This window comes from Monodon monoceros, unplaced genomic scaffold, assembly GCF_005190385.1.
Source record: "Monodon monoceros isolate NGI ecotype Baffin Bay Population unplaced genomic scaffold, NGI_Narwhal_1 Super_Scaffold_13, whole genome shotgun sequence".
Lineage (NCBI taxonomy): Eukaryota > Metazoa > Chordata > Mammalia > Artiodactyla > Monodontidae > Monodon > Monodon monoceros.
In genome coordinates this window covers 4,668,263-4,686,554 of record NW_021703769.1, presented here as the reverse complement: position 1 = coordinate 4,686,554, position 18,292 = coordinate 4,668,263, and the positions used below count along the sequence as shown (strand labels likewise).

At 47.8% G+C, this 18,292-nt stretch overlaps 1 protein-coding gene across 2 annotated transcripts in view; it reads left to right on the top strand.

The window, feature by feature from the left end:
- Positions 1 to 9,178, top strand: part of VAPB (VAMP associated protein B and C) — a 52,316-nt gene extending 43,138 nt beyond the window's left edge. For both annotated transcript variants that reach the window (XM_029219971.1, XM_029219970.1), the window contains exons 5-6: positions 567 to 743; positions 2,994 to 9,178. In XM_029219971.1, coding sequence (XP_029075804.1) covers positions 567 to 743; positions 2,994 to 3,152 — 336 coding nt within the window. In that variant the 3' untranslated portion in view covers positions 3,153 to 9,178. The remainder of the gene's footprint in view (positions 1 to 566; positions 744 to 2,993) is intronic.
- The last annotated feature ends 9,114 nt before the right edge of the window (positions 9,179 to 18,292 follow it).

Here is an 18,292-nt window from a genome sequence, read left to right as displayed (position 1 = left end):
TCATCCCCAGCCGGTCTCCAGAGTGTGTCACAGCACAGTCTTGGCCGAGGAAATGGAGGAATGTGGTGCTTCCCCAGACTGAAATATTGTAGACAGTGAGTTTACTGCACCTTCGTTCCATCTTCATGAAATAAATCGCCCTCTGTGTTATGTCCCCGCTGGCCTTCTTCCGAGACCCCCACTCAGCCAGCCCTGGGGGTGTTCAGACCTTCGTGGTGACAGGAATTTGTGGATGATAATTCCTAAGCTTGCACGGTTACAGTGTGCTAATTTCTGCACGGCAGGCATTTGATAGTGCAGTATGCACGGCCCCTTCTCTCTTCCTTTGAAGTGCTAGTCTCAGCCGAACTGCATTGTTTGCCCTCATCCATAATTTCTGGAGCGCAGTCGCTTCAGATTATTAAGACACTAGATAAAGTGATCCATACTAAAAGTAAATGCGACATTTTACAGTGTGGATGAAACGCCACCACGTGTGGTGTTTGCTGAGAACTACTTTACTTTGCATTAAAAAGTCCATTATTACATAGTTGGTGACACTTGGGCTTTCATTTATTTCTGAACAGCATGATGTAGAAATAAATAAAATTGTATCCACAACTGCATCAAAGACAGAAACACCAACAGTGTCTAAAGCTCTGAGTTCTTCTTTGGATGACACTGAAGTTAAGAAGGTGATGGAAGAATGTAAGCGGCTGCAGAGTGAAGTTCAGAGGCTGCGGGAAGAGAACAAGCAGTTCAAGGTAACAGCGTTTTATTTTCTGATCATGTGCAGGCAGCAGGGGCTTTTTCGCTGTGATCTTGGGTGGGGAAGTTGACGGACCCCTGAGTTTGTAGAGTTGTTTTATATTTGCACAATATAAACTCTTGTCACCTCGTATAAAAGCAACAAACAAACGATCCGTTAGTGTAAATTGAAATTCAGTTCTGAGACTAAAAATAAAACAGCAATGGTTATCTTGAATTCACATGTTCAAACCCCACTCCATCCCCACTGGATGAGAATCTTTTTTAAGTGGGTAAATACTGACCTGTATTCTGTTTTAACACAGGCATAATTCTGTTTCATGAGGATCCTAAACAGGTCTAGGCAGTAGGGTCTCATCCTGCCGTTAACGCGGTGAGGAGACTGGAGATGGGAAGCTGTCGCCGTACATGGGTGGAAATTACAGGGAACCAGAGTCTCCAGCTTGTGGCCACTGACCCGGCGGTTGGCATTGGAGGGAAGCAGGTGCACTTCGCTTGGTCTTGGAGGCCTGCGGTGTTGTGGAAATGACCAGCCAAACTTGGGCTCGCCGTGAATCTCTTTTAGTCACGGCGGCTCCCAGGCCTCTGTTCGCAAAACCCCTTTAAGGCCCCTTCCAGTGTTAAAAGTATGTCTGTTTCATACGCAGTCTTAAAGAGAGCATTTCTGAACGTCTGATCATAGGGTCTTTCGTTGCAGCTTAAATCTCGAGGCCGATCTGTTCTCTGCATCGTGATCATGTCCCCCACCCACATGACAGGCTTTTTCACTCGTTCACTGCGTAGCACCAGGTACACGTCATAAATTCGTGGCAGTTGACTTTTCCTTCTCTTATTCTAGCAAGGCAGGAGATACGGGAGGGCTGACGGAGTTTGGGAAATGGCATCATCTTCTTTCTTGGCAGTAATCTTGATTTGACTTCTTTTAGTAAGGAGTAAATTATGAAGCTGACACGCTACTTTTTGGCTAAAAATCTAAGATACGCCTGGAGGTTCTCCTTGAATGTATTGCTCTTCAGAAACAAACTTCTGCGCCATTTAAAGTGATAAATAGGTAGAAGTAGCTTCTATATAAACCCAATAAAATAAATGCCGTATTGCTGTGCCCATTTTTTTTTTTTAAAGTTAATCGAATAGCACCAGTCATTTATCACGGTGCAGTCGTATTGGCCATGCCCCATGAGCAGAGTGTCTTTTAAAATATTATCAGACGAATCTTGACGTTAGAAGATTCTTTATCTTGCCAAACACTGATTTCTTGTTTTGTGTTGTTTCATCCTGTCATTTGGCCAGCACATTTCCTAAGGTCCTACCTTGTACCCCCCGCTCTGTGGATACAGACACGGGCAGTCCCTGCCCTTAAGATAAGCTCCCTGTTAACCAGGGTAGCCGGGGAGGCCCCGACACGAATACTGATAACGAGTGTGATGAGTGGTGCCGCCGAGATGGCCATGAGTGTCCCGGAAAGTCTGCTCGATGGGTTGGATGCCTCTTGTCTTCAAGACCTGCTAGGCACTTGGTGAACGTGAATGGACTGAAGGGGAAGAAGAGAACGTGCAGCTGCTGTGTGGGCGTCAGGGATGAGTCGAGGGGTAACTAGCCGGGGTAGGAAAACCTTGGTGTGCGCCCCGTTTGGGGACGTGGAGAAAGCAAAAGTTTCTGTTCGTACAGGTCTGTGTGTGCGGGGGAGAATGGCCAAGTTATCTTCACGTGTATGAGAAAGAGAGTCATTTCTTTGGTGGGAATTCCATGCGTTAAGTAGGAAATACTTGAGATGCATGTATCAAGCTCATTTTACTATTACACACATCACAGTTTTGATCCAGCAGTCTGCCTGTAACTCATCAGATATCAACTATATACAGAGCTCTACCTTTGAAAGCTTCCAGGTCCCCCACTTGGTCGTTTCTTGTGATTCTTTTCTCTGAAGAGTTTTTTTTCTGTAAATCATGGGGAACCAGGGAGTCCCCTGCTTAGATGTGTGGTATAAAAAGTACCCAGCAGCATTGTGTAGGATGGATGGGAGAAAAGAGGGGCTCCTGGCAGTATTTTTGTGGTGGCCTCAAGACAGTCTCTTCTTCTGCGTAGGCTTGTTTCTCCATTTGCAAAACGAGGAGGTTGGACCTCATCATGTGATGGAGTCTGGGCATCACCCCCCCCCCCCCCCCCCGCCGCATCCCCCAAGCTGTACAGTTGACTGCTGCTCCGGTGCCTTGGACTGTCTTTGAAACGTGTGTTTGCTCCCGTAGGAAGAAGATGGACTTCGGATGAGGAAGGCAGCGCAGAGCAACAGCCCCGTTCCCGTGTTAGCTGCGGCTGGGAAGGAGGAGGGCCTCAGCACCCGGCTACTCGCGCTGGTGGTTTTGTTCTTTATCGTCGGTGTAATCATAGGGAAGGTCGCCTTGTAGAGGCAGCAGGCAGAGGATGGTAAATTGGATTGATGGCTCCGCCATATCATGGGATTTAAATGTATCATAACCGCGTGTAAAAAGAAGTTAATGTATGATGACATCTCACAGGTCTTGCCTTTAAATTACCCCTCCCTGCGCGTGTGTGCTGCCGCACGCGTGCACACACACACATAGAACATAAAATAACAATCTTTTAGAAAGTTTAACACGTATAGTAAATGATCGGGGGAAAAGAATGATCCTTATTAATGACAAGGGAAACCATGATTAAATGAGACTGGCATGTTGTACATGTCATTTTAAACACTTGTAGCCTTGGTCCATGTTGCTAGTCACCTCTCTTCCAACACGACACTCTTCCTTGCCTGTTGGTGCTGGCGCTCGGGGAGCTGGAGCCCAGCGCGGTGGAGAGCGCATCCCCCCCCAGGGCGTCCTCCCCGCACTGCTCGCTCCCTCCGGGCTGCTCCTCCACGTCTGCCCCTGCCAGGGACTGATGGACAGAGTCTGAGGCCGAGAAGAACGGCGCTGTGGCAACATCAGCTATGCTGGGAGGTGTATGTTGCCCGAGTGACCCAATACTCTGGAAATAGAAGTCAGTGAAGGCTTTGTTCTCTTAAAGGGACCAAGCTAGATAACCATTGGTTCATGTCATGAGATTGAATTGTTATTCAGAGATGTTTAATGCATATTTAACTTATTTAATGTATTTCATCTCATGTTTTCTTGTCACAAGATTATAATTAACTCTGTGGCCTAAAATCACCTGTGCTGCCTAACTCTGCTGGGTGAAGCTGGCAATTGCTGCTGGAGGTTCTGGGCTGTACACACACATTGGAACGTTGGAAAACAGCTGCCGAGAAGTGGTTTTCTGTGCAAATAAATAACGACTCTCATAGGGAGGGAAGTGCTTAGTAGTGGCAGTCAACTCTAGGTTACGCTTTCTGTGGGGAAGGGTAGCCGATCTCTGTACTGTTCTTTCTTTCTCCACTCCTCAGCCACCACTCACGCTTCAGCACACGTGCCCCAGTGTGGCCCTGACCTTCCCCGTGTGGCCCTAGCTGGGGATCAGGGCATGTGAGTCAGGCAGCAGAGGGGTGAGCAGAGAGGAAACCGGCTCGGTGGGGTTGGGAGGGGGTGGGAGAGAAACGTCAGATAATCCATCAAGTAGTGATTGAGAGTTTGTGAATTAATTTTATGCCATAAAAGACCAATCCAATTCTGTTTGACTATGTAGCATCTTTAAAAGAAAAAAAAATTAAAATAAAGCCCCCAAATTAAGAGTTCTTTTGTCATTTTGTCACTTGTGCTAAATGGCGGGGGGAGGGAGACATTATTTTTATCATTATTATTTTGTCATTGGAAGGTTGATTTTAAAAATGAACCCTGTCGATGAGAAATAACATGTTTACTGTACATCCTGAGAACTCGCGGTAAATGTTGAACAGACCTCGTTCTCCACCACACACCCATGGCGTGAAGCTATGGAAGGCCGGCTGCCCGGTTATAAATTAGCCTCCAGTCTCTATTCCGTGTGGACCCAGGTACTTAGGAAAAGGAGTGAGAAGACTGAGCTGGGAAGCATGTGCTTCCTGCTGTTTTCTCCAAGTGGAGTAAAACTTATCTGAGTGTAGGAGTTGCAACGAATTACTCTTCACGTGGCTTCTAATACCTCATGACCTTGAAAGGAGAGTGATTGGGGGGGGGTGCCTCAAATAGTGCCTGGGGGTGCAGTACAGTCCCATTCCTCTAGAGCAGGAGTTGGTAAACATTTTCTTAAAGGGTGTTGCCGTGTGTGCCATTAAAACTTTATTCACAAGAACAGCTGCTGGGATTTGGCCCGTGAGACTGGAGTTTGCTGGCGCCTGTAGTCGAGTGACCAAGTTCTCAAAAAGAGTACCTGGGACACTTGTGTTTTAGGTCTTTGGAAGTGACTAAGTGTTTCGTGTGCATCTAGAAGGAATTCAGCTTCTCCAAGGATGGTGGCATTTTGTGTGTAGCTAAAAATCAAAATCTAAAATCCAGAGTTGTCTCTTCAAACTAATCATCCTGTGAAACCTCTTTCTGTTTTAGGGGCCAGGACTTGGTGAGCACCTGTTGAGCTTTTTGACTGAGTGGAAAAAGGGAACATCTCCCCCCCGCCCCAGGGAGAGGAGGAGGGTGGTGACGGGCAGAGTGGACACCATGCCAGTGACCCTGGTCGGTGAAGTGTGTGTCAGGGAGGAGAACGTGTGTGGAGCAGGCACCGTTCTGGTTCAGGGACCATTTTAAGAGCCACAGACACTCAAGATCTCGAACCTGGAGAAGCACGCACTTTTTTTTTTTAAATTTTTGAACGTTTTGGGTTTTCGTTGCTGCGCGCGGGCTCTTTGTAGTTGCGGCGAGCAGGGGCTACTCTTCGTTGTGGTGTATGTGCTGCTTCTCATTGCTGTGGCTTCTCTAGTTGCAGAGCATGGGCTCTAGGCACGCGGGCTTCAGTAGTTAATGGCTCGTGGGCTCAGTAGTTGTGGCGCAGGGGTTTAGTTGCTCCGTGGCATGTGGGATCTTCCCGGACCAGGGCTCGAACCCGTGTCCCCTGCATTGGCAGGCGGATTCTTAATCACTGCGCCACCAGGGAAGTCCCAAGCATGCACATTTTGGGTGTCTTTTCTGGAAAATGAGAGTAAAGCAGGTAGATGGATGTGCGGTCCTGCCCCGTGGTCTGTTCTGTCCTGAGAGGGTGAGAGTCAAGTCACTGGAATAAACTGGCTTAGAGGGAGCCAGGCTGAAGCTGGTTAGGGTGCTGGCCGGGAAGGGAGCCTGGGCGGGCGCAGTCAGGCTGCTCCGGTGCCTGCTGCCCTGGTTACTGGCTCACGGCACCTCTGAGAGTGGTGCCCTTGTTTTAGAAATACCCGCCACCGGGCTCGCAGATACGGGAGAGATGCAAGCAGTAACAGAGTCCTGTAAATTTTTATTGATTGAATTTAAAAATTGGTAATTCAAGCTCCCTCGGCACCTTACAAAATACCTGAAAGACCAGCAGGCTATGTTATTTGTAGGTATGAGGACCCGGCTTTCATTTTTTTTCTCCTCCTAGTTTGCATGTTTTCCTTCTCTAGTCTTCTAAACTGCTGGCACCAGTGCTAATAAATACTGATAAAATCAAAATTGATTTTTACCAGTGGACAGTTGATGCCTAGAGAGACGGCTTATACCTACATAACACAGAAGGGGGAAAAATGAAGAACCTCCAGTGATCCGTGAAAACCTAAAAGCTTTCAAAGAAATCCCAGGAACAGAATTGCTATCGGAAGATACCAGTACTGGACTTGCAGGCTGTGTCGAGTCATATATAACTGAATGAGGTGATAGCTCAGAGCTAAATAGCCGTTCAAATTAATTTGAAAACAAGCTGTGTGTGTGTGTATATATATATATAGCATATGTACCATATGTAAGTAGCTTAACATTTTTCAAATGGTGCCTATATTTTTTGCACACAAAAATCTTTATATTTGCAAACTCAGAATCCACACCAAAATAGAATGCCTTTTGTCATCTTCAGCTCCTTCTCCAAAGAACTGGCCCAATTACAAGCTTCTGGTTGTGGGTTGTTTGTGAAATTCTTGATTAAAAGAAAATAAAAAAAACGAGCAAGGTGGGACTTGGGCTTGGAAGTCACCTTGAACACTTGAGTAACGTTTAACCTCCGAGACCTTGGCAGGTGGAGAGGGCGCTGCTCCCCCTGCTGGTGATGGCCGTTCACTGACTCGCGTCTCGCTGGGGCCCTGGGGCGGGAGCGGCCTCTTCCTGTTGAGACAGTCGGGCTAGAGGAGGAGGAGCTTTAAATAATACATGGAATTAACAGAGTTCCCACTCTGAGGAGGCCTGGCTCAGTGAAGCTTGGGCCGAGGTTGCTGCTGCCGAGAGATGAGCGGGAATGGGGTCGTATTTAGAAAGGCCCCTGCACGGTAGACGGAAGACTCCAGCTCAGGGCACGCAGATCCGATAAGACCCGAAAGGGCGGCTTGGGACCACGTGTGCCCCACGAGAAGCGGGGTCCCTCAGGGTTCCTGGCCCGATTGGGTGTGGAGAAAACTTATTAGTCTTTTTAAAAGCCTTCCTCAGCCAGAGCTGCTTTGACAATAACCTCTTAGAGAAAGTCGCTGTTGTTAGGACGCCCTCCCACCCCGTGCAGAGCATCCGATAGGTTCACTCACTGGCTTAGTGCTCACGACGACTGTGATGGGGATGGGGGCGTGAGGGCTCTAGTTTTGCACGTGAGGAAATGAAGCCTCCGGGAGGTTAAACGGGGCGGCCTTTTAGAACCTCTCGTTTGGAATGAAGTCAGTCTCTGGGAAGCCTGCTGCGAGGGCCTAAATCACCAAGACGCTGTTTCAACCACAAAAACCAGTCAGAGGAGCGGCGAGAAAGGCCTCGGTGAATTCACAGGGGCTGATCTCAGCAGCGCTGACCTTCGTCCACCTTCCAGGTGTTTGCCTTCGTCCCTTCTGCGGTGATTTTAAAGATAAAGTAGACAGAATCAGGACTCTCCTTCAGATGCTTTGTATTTTGCTTTTTGAAACTAAGCACACTTCAGGCAGTGAAGAAATGTGCGTTTTCCATTTTCTCACTGCCTGAGGATCTCTGCATGATGCTCCTGGGGAATGAATTTGGGGGCTTGAGAAAGAAAATTACTAGCTTGTCTCAGCGAGGTGATGATGAGAAGGCTTTCCAGGGAGGCTTTACGAAACTTGTGAATTAAATGGGAAGCGAAGGCAGTTCATTAAAATTGGTGTCACAGAAGTGGCCTGCTGAGGTTCACAGCAGCCGAGCCGCTGGTCTCAGACCTCTCCCTGAGTTAGTGCTGTGCTCCTCCGGGAAATCACCGGAGGGAGCCAGTAATAGCAGACCCCGATGAGGCACATCGGCGGACAGGCAGACTGGGCAGGCTGTGAACGTGGATCTCCAGCGAGATTCACAGACCCTTTTCCTCCTGCGTCTGAATCTCCCCAGCCGCGTACTTAGCACGCAAGGCTTGGCCTCCAGGACCAGGAGTTGGGGTACACAAGGCCCTACACCCCCGTGCCGACGACACAGACCCCACTCTTGTTAGCTACGGCCCCGCCACTGAAAAGCGAGGTGTCCTTCTTATTGTCATCACAGAGGTATTCTGAAAAATTTAGAAGACGTGAGCACACACAAACAGCTGTGTGTAAGAGTTAAAAGTGAAACCAGTAGAGGTGGATGAGAAGTTGTCTCAGTATAATTACTTCAGGTTTTCTTCTTAGTGGAAATAAGCATCAGAAAATGCCCGCATCCAATCAGTAGGAAAGGAAAAAAGAACAAGCAACAAAGATACAGCTGTTATCTGACATGCCGTGTATATTTGCAATTATGATACCTTGGAATGTTGCCACAATATGGATTGCTTTGATTAAAAGATGTCAGTTGAATAAAACAGTGCTGTGGGATAATAGTTTTCTGCTGCTAAGTAAATGCTCATGTTTGGTTTTAAACCAGGAAACATTGATCCTGTGACAATACCGTATTACAGTTACTTTCTCATACCGCAGGGTTGATGTGTATTTAATCATCTGGCTCGGGGTGGGTGGGTGCAAGGCTGATGCTCGCTCCCCTGTCCTGCTCACCTCTGCATCCTGAAAGGCAGGAGCTCCGCCCGGCTCCCGCAGGTGCAGCTGTGGCCCCGGAGGGTTTCGTCTCACTGATAGCCAGCGCCGAGTCTGGCCGAAACAGAACAGGTTACTTTTTGTTTGTTTGTTTCCTTCAGCAGCTGCCAACTAGGGGAGACAAATCAGATATCTTAACCCGATTTCATTAAGGCTTAGTGCTAACAAGAATGCATAGCCTTTTGTGATTTAGGATGATAAATTAGCATGCATGTTTCTCACATCAACTCGACGGTTTTCCATGTAATACGAAGAGGTCTGGTTCTTTTTATGAACTGGCTGCCTGCATTCCCATCTGTCTTTTGTATTTTATTTATTTTTTAATTTTTATTATTTTTTTTGCGGTACGCGGGCCTCTCACTGTTGTGGCCTCTCCCGTTGCGGAGCACAGGCTCAGCGGCCATGGCTCACGGGCCCAGCCGCTCCGCGGCATGTGGGATCCTCCCGGACCTGGGCACGAACCCGTGTCCCCTGCATCGGCAGGCGGACTCTCAACCACTGCGCCACCAGGGAAGCCCTGTCTTTTGTATTTTAGAAGTAACTTAAATTCGGCTGTTAACCTCTAGTGCAGCATTCATTTAAAAATACTTTTTTCCCCTTGATAATTTTCTTTGGATTCAAAGGTCAGAGTTTACTGTCTGTCCTACTGAGACCATGTGTACCAGAACTGCTTCTTGCTTTTCACCACTGCGTCATTCAGCAAACGTTGATCAATTTACCTTCTCTGTGTCTGATCCTGAATGAGATGCTGGGAAATTACTCAGTGGGAAAGAGTGTGTTTTTGTGTTTTTCATTCGTAAGCAGCCTCAGTAAGGTGACTCACGTTCCTACATAGAAAAACGCAGAATACATTTGGTTCTCCTTTCTTTTGCTAGTGTTTCGTTTTTTTTTAAAGACAGTTTAAAACTGCTGCCATTTGGAACTTCTTTAGGAAACTCAAAACGATCTATTTTTATTTAAATGCTCCCTTCACCTCCTCTCAACATTTTTGAGTCAAGAAGTAGTTTCAGTCACACGTGCTGTTCTTTCCACGCTTTGTATCTCGCTCTTGTCACTCCCTGTCCTGAAAAGAGATCTCTGTGGTTTGTGATCAGGACTTTTATTCTGCCTTCAGTATATGTTAACATTTTGGGAATTGAGTATTTTAAGAGGTGTCTTAGAATGCTTTCGTTTTCATAATTTTTCTTTTATATATTTTAAGTTGTATGCCCTGTTTTGACATGGAATTCATTTAAAAAGCTGGTGTAGGAAAGGACTCTTCACCATCGTACGTGTTGGTTATCTGATATGTAATAAATTCACGGTTTTATGGCTAATTTTCTGTTCTCCGGAGGGAAGGAGGTGTATTTCTGCAGTGGCCCGCTCGAGAGAGCCGTTCACAGCATGTTCTCACATGTTCCGTGTCAGCCTGATGAAGCTTGCCCTGCTGAGGCGTGAACTTCTGTACTAGCCATCTCCATATTATGTTCAATAAATTCTGTGCTCTGAATGTGTTTAAAGGATGCTTCAGTGTGCGATTATTTTGAACGGATGGCCTGTGGGCAGTTTAGCTGTGCTTTGGAGAAGACGGCGCAGCCCTCTCTCGCCACTTCTTAGGGACAAGAAATCGGTCTAAGTGAGCAATCAGATATTTTGTGCCCCCAAAACAGACTTATGGGATGACTTAGGTCAACCTTCTCATTTTACTGATGGGGAAACTTTTGCCCAGAGAGCTTCAGCATGGGGGCCAGACCTGCATCCCCGTGTTTTCCTACTGGGGGAGGCGTTTGTCATTGATTTACTGATTGCCCACTGGTGTCCAGTTGCCTCCAAGCCTGCGAGGTGGGGTGGTGATGGTCTTTAAGCGGTGGCCGATAGGCTCCATCTTCTGATGTTATCTTTTTAAAACATTCCTGAAAACATTTTAACCTCTTTGGGGAAAGTTACACATGCAAACAGTAAGACTTCATACAAGACCAAAGGATAGACAGCTCCAAGTCAGTGCCCCCCACCCCCCAGGCCCGGGCCCGGGCCCGGGCCCGCTCCCCTCTCCAGGGGCTCCTGTGACCCTTTCTTGTTGGACTCTCTCCAGAGAGCCTCTCGCTGTGCGCCTGTGTACGCAGAGCCCTCGTGTGTCCTTGCGCACAAGCGGCAGCCCACACGCCCTGCCCCATCCTGAGTGCTGCGTGTGGACTTGTGACGCATCTTGGAGATCGTTTCATGGCCACAACACATCTGAATGGCTCTGTAGTTCTCCTCTGGGTGATGTGCCCATCATTTCCTTAACCAGCCCTCTATGAGGTGCACTTAAGTCATTTCTGGTCTCGCTGCTGCAAACACAGCCACAGCAGACTCCCCCTGTAAATGAGACAGTTCCTGGAAGAGAAACAGGAAAGGGCGCCTGCATGTAAAATTGGTCATGTGACTCCACATCGTCTTCCAGAGGACGCGGCAGCACGTGGTCCCAGCGCTGCCTCCTTCCCTGTTTCTTCACCAGCATGTTGCATCGTCCACCTTTTTGATCTTAGCTCATCTGAAAAGCGCACTTGGTTTCCCGGCTTTAATTTGGGGTTCCTTTACATGAGGTTGAGCAGCTTTTCATACGGTAAAGGATCTGCAGGGACATTAAAAGGCCACACAAAGGGCTGATAACGGAGAGCAAAGATGAAGATTCTGAGGACACACATTTATGAATGTGCAAATAGGAATCTAGACATGATTTTACTAATAGGAAAATCACGTGCAGCAAAGGGTACAGAAGTGGATTGGGCAGGGGGAGGAAATCGCCCTTTGTGGCCAACGAATTGAGCTTGGACTGTTGACCTACACTAGCAGCCTCACTACTGCACCAGTCCGAACATCTTGTGTCACATTCCTGGGGTCCTTTGACTATGGACTCCACAGAGGATGCGAATGGGGTGGGATGTTTCAGCCTCCCAGTCCACAGGGAGCTTCTGTAAGAGGGACTGAAAATGGTGGTAATCCTTAAAGGGTTAAAATCCAAGCTGTGAAACAGAGGCCTTTTCAAACGACAAAAGGTGCTGTTCTGAGGAAATAACCACACCAATTTGCCATTAGCTTTCGTTAGTGCATTAGAAGACAAATCTCCCTGAGAATCTGCCAGGGTCCTGTAACGGGAGTGACATGCCCCGTCAGAAACTGAGAATACCCTCGGAAATTGTACTCGGAGTCTAGACTTCCTTTTTTTTTTCAAGTAGAACTTCTGTTTCTTAGCGATGTTTGACTGCTAAGGCCACGTCAAAGAAGCAGAGAAACAGCAAAACTTTGGAGAAATACAAAATTAGTGTTACGGACTTCTGCAAAAATGTACTTTTATGCTATTTCAAAAATGTTAGGAAAATGTGTATGCAAGGCAGGACTCTATTTTTAAAGTCAAACCAAGACCGACCGTTATATTTTAAGCCCCTCCTTGCAGTCACATTGCCAGTCCTAAACGTGATTCCAAAACATAGAAGTATCTTCCATTAGTAAAGATGAAGCCATCAAAGAATAGCTATCCAGGCCCCGTGGCCCTGTCACACTTTGGGTATTTCCCTTCAGTCTCAGACATGGAGGATAAGCCCACTCTGCAGACTGAAGATGTTATCTTCTCTCACCACCTGGCACTGCCTGCTCTACGGCACCGTCCCTACCCCACCACCCCTGTCCCCCCAACTCTCTGGCCCTTTACTGGATTAAGAGCAATTTGAAGGGACGTTCTAGGTTTTGTCATTGGATTTGGTCGTGTGGTATTTTTAATTTTGTTTTTTAACCGAAGCATTTTGTGTACATGGTATAAAAAGCCAAATCGTTCTAATAGGCTCATAATGAAACCCAGCAGACCCCCATCACTCCCAGCTTCCATTGCCTAGAGGCAGCCGTTTTAGCACGAATTTCTGCTGGGTATCAACCTCTATATTTCTGAATAATGTGCCTGTATTACTTTTTCTTGGTTTTTCATGTCTAGATACTGTTTACTGATTTCCTTCTAAGGAGGATAAGGATTTAGCTCCAATAACCTTTCTCTCCATCCCTGCCCCTCTCAGAGTGTTATGTCATCATTTCTGGCTGTGTCGGCATCCTTTTGCATGATTAAGACTACTTGAAATATTGTTCACAGCTCTGCCTTGTATGTTCTATGATTATATTTCCCTTTTATCCACAGTCCTTTTCCCCTCGGAGTAACTAAATCTCAGTGCTCTGTTTGCTTAGTTTCTATGATAAATTCAGCCCCAGACTCTGACGGAAGTATGAGTCTCTTGAGTACATTTGCACATCGGGTAGTCTGTGATTTTCTTCTTAGAAAGGTCCCCCGTTGGAGCTCTGCGGTCTCTTGCTACTCTCTGGACTGACGGCTTCCTAGGCTTGCTGCACGGCTCTCAGCCCAGGAGGGCTCCTCCCTCGCTTTCATCTTGGGAACTCCCTTTGTTCTCTTCTGGGTTTTGGATTTCTTGTTTTCTGCATCTCTAGCCTTCTCTTCTTTTACTACCTCCCTTCGGTGGAGCACATCCTTTAGCAGGTTTCTGACGGAGGAGTACGTGGGAGATCATTTTTCTGAGAACTTTGCATTTCTGGAAGTGTTCCGTTCTGCCCTCACACTTGGTTGATAGCTGTACTGGTTATAAAAATCAAGGCTGGCGATCATTCAGAGGATTTTGAAGCATTGTTCACTGATTACCAGTTTCCAGTGTTGCCCTTAAGAAGTCTAAGGCCGTTTTAATTCCTGATCCTTTTTCTATTTCTGGGGAAATTCTTCAGCTCTAATTTCCAACTTTCTTTTGATTTTTTTTTTCTGCTAACGTATTTATCATTTTCAAGAATTCTTTCTTTTCCACTTACTATTGTTTGTTTATAGCACCCTGCTCTTGCTAGATATATATATAATTTTCACCGTGGATATTATCGTTCTTTTGTTGTTGTTCTAGAAGCTTTCATTTTGGTGTTCTATATGAGGGACTAAAAAATGGTTGTGGTCTTTAAAAGGTTAACATTCTTTTCACTGAGGAAAGTATAGTTTTTGTTGTTCTATCTCTTGCATTATCTACTACTTACGACTCACTTTGGACTAGGTTTGTGTCACAGTCATTTTGGAGGTTTTCTCAAATGCCTGGTTACCCTTGACCATCCTTAGGTATTTATTAGTGAAGCACTAAAAAGCTGATGGGAAGCTGCATGGGTGAAGGGTGGGATTTGTTGAATGGTGGGTTTGTATGAAAGCTAAGTGGGTAGGGACCTAAAAGACACCTTTTGGGGGAATGTCTAGCTGTCAGTATCTGTAGTTGGTTTACCCTGGGCTCATTTCTCTAAAGAGGAATCTTACAGCCTCCTTCCTGGCAGCATTAGTCCGGCCGTCATCTCTTAAGAAGGGAGAGACTGTACAACCTCACTGTTTCATGTGTAGAGTTGTCTTTACTCCCTCTATTTTCAGTTTCATACCTGACCTTGCCCTGGGTGGTCTCCACGTACGAAGATCCCCTGGTTAAACTGCTGGCTGTTAGAGGGGTTAGGGAGAGAATCTGGGGGCAAAACTCCTTTTATAGGCTTGCAAATGGTCCTCCTGTTCTCAGCCCCACTGCTCTCCCGCCTCTGAGGCGCCTTGGGCCACCAATTCCTAAGGCTCAGAGCACGAGTAGACATGCTTCTGAGCTCTACCCCTCTGATCAACCTGCCAGCCCTTTTCTTTTGCTTTCTGTAGCCTGCTGTCCATGATAAGTGGCCCATCAGCTTTCCAGATTCCAGAATTTTGCTGACATCTCTTGTTGGCTCTTTTGTCTTTTCCTTTTTTTTTTGTTTATCTGTGTGATTTTGTGCCTTTTGATTCTTTTCCTGTAATTTATTGGGACTTCAGAAGGAATTGGAGAGAAAAGCATGTGTTCTACCTGACCACTTTAGTCAGAAGTTTGGAAGACCGTCCTTCCAAGGCACCCAGTATAGTCTTTGGCTCATGGTAGGTGCTAAGTCAATATATGTAGGTCTTGTTAAACTGGCATGGCTGATTTTAACAGAAGCAATAACCACCTAAGTTTTGTGTTAACTTTTTTCCTCCTGAAGGATTAAAAAAAATACCAAATGTAAGCGGAAGAGTAGTAAGTTGTTAATTAATAGCCCTTAGGAAGTAAATACGACATCACTGAGAAAAGATCCATCCTCACTGAGAGTTTCCTGGCTTAAAGCCATTTCTCCTAGAATATATATCATTGATTCCTCCGGATTCACTTGCCAGCTATGGGCTTTCTGGGTGTTGAGGCTGGGTGGCTCCGGGAATTACCAGGTTTCAACTCATCTTGCTGGTGGGGAAACTGAAGCAGCGAGAAGGAGAGTCTTAGGTGTGTCTGTGAGGTTGAGGGGCCCCAGTCTCCCTGACCTCTGTTAAGTATGAGAAACCTGAGGTGGACTCTTGGGGGACCCCATGTCAGGCCGTGTTTCCCCCTCTGTTGGGACAGCAGTCCCTAATGTCCTTCCTAGAGAGAGCCTGGCTAGCAGAAGACAGGTGTCCTCAAGATCACAGAGTTGTGCTCCGCCCATCTTATTAAAAAGAAAAAAAAGAAAAAATTCCAAGCTGCTATTTGAAGTATGTGGTTATCATCTTGATGCTTGAATTCAGAGTACTTCCGGCCAGGTCTCAGAGCATTTCTTCAAGTCAGTGTTTATTGAGCCCCTTGCTCTGTGCCAGGCTCCGTTCCACACGTGGGGGCACAGTGGGGAGCCAGGCAGACAAGGGCTGGCTGTCGAGGAACTCGTGCTGTCGATGAGGGAGGCTGACCAGACAGAAGGAAACAAGCAAATAGGGTATTAGAGACCCTGAAAATTGCTGTGGTGGAATAGAAAGGGTGCCCTGGTGGGCAGAGCACTCCAGGGAGAGCGGGGAGCTGAGGCAACGAGCCTGAGGGGGACCGAGTTCCAGAGATCAGGGAGGCCACCTGGCTGGGGCTGAGGGAGGATGGAGGTGGCAAAAGGGGGATCCGGGGAATCCGGGGGTCGCAGGAGGGTTGACCTGGAAGCTGAGAAGGTGAGTCCTCAGGAGTATTGGCAGGTGATTGACTCCATGCTCACATCCATCTGATGGGGGCTATGGGTGACAAGGAACTGGCTGGCTGTCACTTAAGGCCATCGGGGCAGACTAGGGGTCACATGCTGCTGCCCAGGTCCACCCCCTCCCCGCCTGGGCCACGGCCCCTCCTGCAGCAGGAAGCGCTGCCCCTCCCGGCTCCTGCCTGAGTCAGCGGCCCCAGGGCCCGGGGCAGTACAGCACAGCCCGCCGTCACCGTGAGCCCTGTCGATCACGCCAGCAGCACCACTGGGAGATGAAACACATTCGCTTACAGAAAGCAAAGAAAGAACTTCTTTTGATAGCCAGCATCTGTTAATGGGCCTCTGAGAACTGTATACAATTTAAACTTTTTATTAAAAACAAAACCAAAAAATACTCATTTACCCTCCTGGGAGCCTGTGCTATGAAATTACAAACTGCACGGGTTTGTTTTTGTTTTTGTTTTCCTTTTAAACGTGGCTGAACATACAATGGAGAACATTTGTTTTGTTTTGTTTTGAACTACAACTGTGGGTTTTACTTTCGCCTCTTCTGCTTAAAGCTATCTTGGGTTCTATGTGGAGGGTCCAGACTTAACAATAAGGTGGGTCCCCATCACTGGGAGAGTCCCCTCAGCCCTTGGACCCCAAACCCACCCCTCACTGGAGCCTAGAGTCTGGGAAGCATGGTTTCTTGCCCGGGAGAAAAGAGCCTGGGATTTTCTGTCAGCACCAAATGCTCCAGAACCAAGAAGCTGGGGATGGGAGGGTGCCTCAGTCCAGTCAATGGGGCCAGGAACCTTCTCTCTTCCTGAGCACGGGCCTCCTAATTAGGGGAGGCCCAGCCAGTCCCACAAAGCAGCTCTGAACTGCTTTCCCCAAATATGGTCACGAATCCCACCCCTGCCAGGGACCAGAGTCCCAGAGGGACACCCCAAGATGGAGGCTCAGCTCTCAGGCTCTGGGGCCTGGCTGCGGCGGCCTCGGGCTGGTTCCTCTCTGCTCCGAGCCTGCTTTCTCTGCAAGTTGCAGAGTCACACCCTGCACTGTGGGGCCTCCCTCACAGGATGCCAGGCGTGTGGCAATGACTTCCTCGCTGGCGAGGGTTAACCAGGATCACCAACGACCTGGTTTACCCGACTGTATTCATTGAAGTTCTACCGTGGGCCAGGTACAGCTGAAGCTGCTGGAAGAGGTCCCAGTGACTGACTCAGTCCTTCCCTTGAGGCAGAGAATAAGTGTGGATAAGTCAGACACTGATCAGTAAGCGTTATAAAGAACAGAAAGCAGAGTGATGGGATGGATAGATAGGACAGCCGGCCAAAGGAGGCTGCTCTTCGGGGTGGGGGTTGGGGGATGCTCATGGTGGCTTCCCTGAGGAGGTGACATGTGGTCTGAGACTTGAATGAGGGGAGCTGAGCCTCTGCAGATCTGGGGGAAGAGGTGCTGGGCAGCGGCCGTGGCACATGCAAAGGTCCTGAGGCAGGAAACAGCTTGGTGTGATCAAGAAACAGAAGGAACCCCAGTGCAGCCAGGGCAAGGGGAGGTATTGCTAGACCTGGGATTTTATTCTGTGTGCACTGGAAGCCCCCAGAGAGCTTTAATTAGGACAGGGCAGTGGCGTGAAGTGAAGGTGCATAACAGAGAGAGCTGGGGTTTACCTCCACTTGTTTTATTCTCTTTCACACGTTCTCTCAAGACACTTCACTTCCTTTCTTTAGAACCATAATCCCCTTGGTTGACTTTAATAACCAGCAGGAACATTTTTCAGGCTGTTTAATTTTATTAAAAGATTCAAATTTGATGATAAATGGTGGTGTGGCTGCCTTAAGCCTTGGATACAAGACTTGCTCAGCCGTGGACATGTTCCCACCACCCACCCTCATCCCCACCAGGAACACTGCCACACCGCCCACCCTGATGCAGTCTGAGACTGTAAATAAACGAATTATTTCTTGTACTTTGGTAAATATGCCACGAACACTCATAGCTCTCTGAGACCTACAGAGAATATTAACTCGGGTTTTTTCTTTTGTTTTTAAGAAGGCTGTGTAGATAAGTTAGGGCAATTTCAGCGGGCTGATTGAACCCCACACAGCCGAACAGAGGACAAGGGCTTCCCTCTGAAAGCACCATTAGCCTCACAGACAATTGTTCAAGATCCATGATAAGAGCCAGAGACAAGGGTTCGGGCAGAAGAAGGAGGGCGTGAATCATCGGCACAGCATCCCGGAAACCCTTGAGCCCACCAGGATGCCAGCTAATTTCACAGTGTACCGATGAGGCCCTGGGAACACAGGCAGGGTCCCTGGAGAGGCACAGCCTGTCCCCACCTTGATGACAGCCCCCTCTGAGCACATTAGCACTGCAGCGAGCAGGCTCTGCTCCCTCCTCCTCCAGATGTGGCCAGGTAGCCCGCTGACCCTAGGATGGTCCCAAAGACGCGTCGGAGGTTTCTCTCCC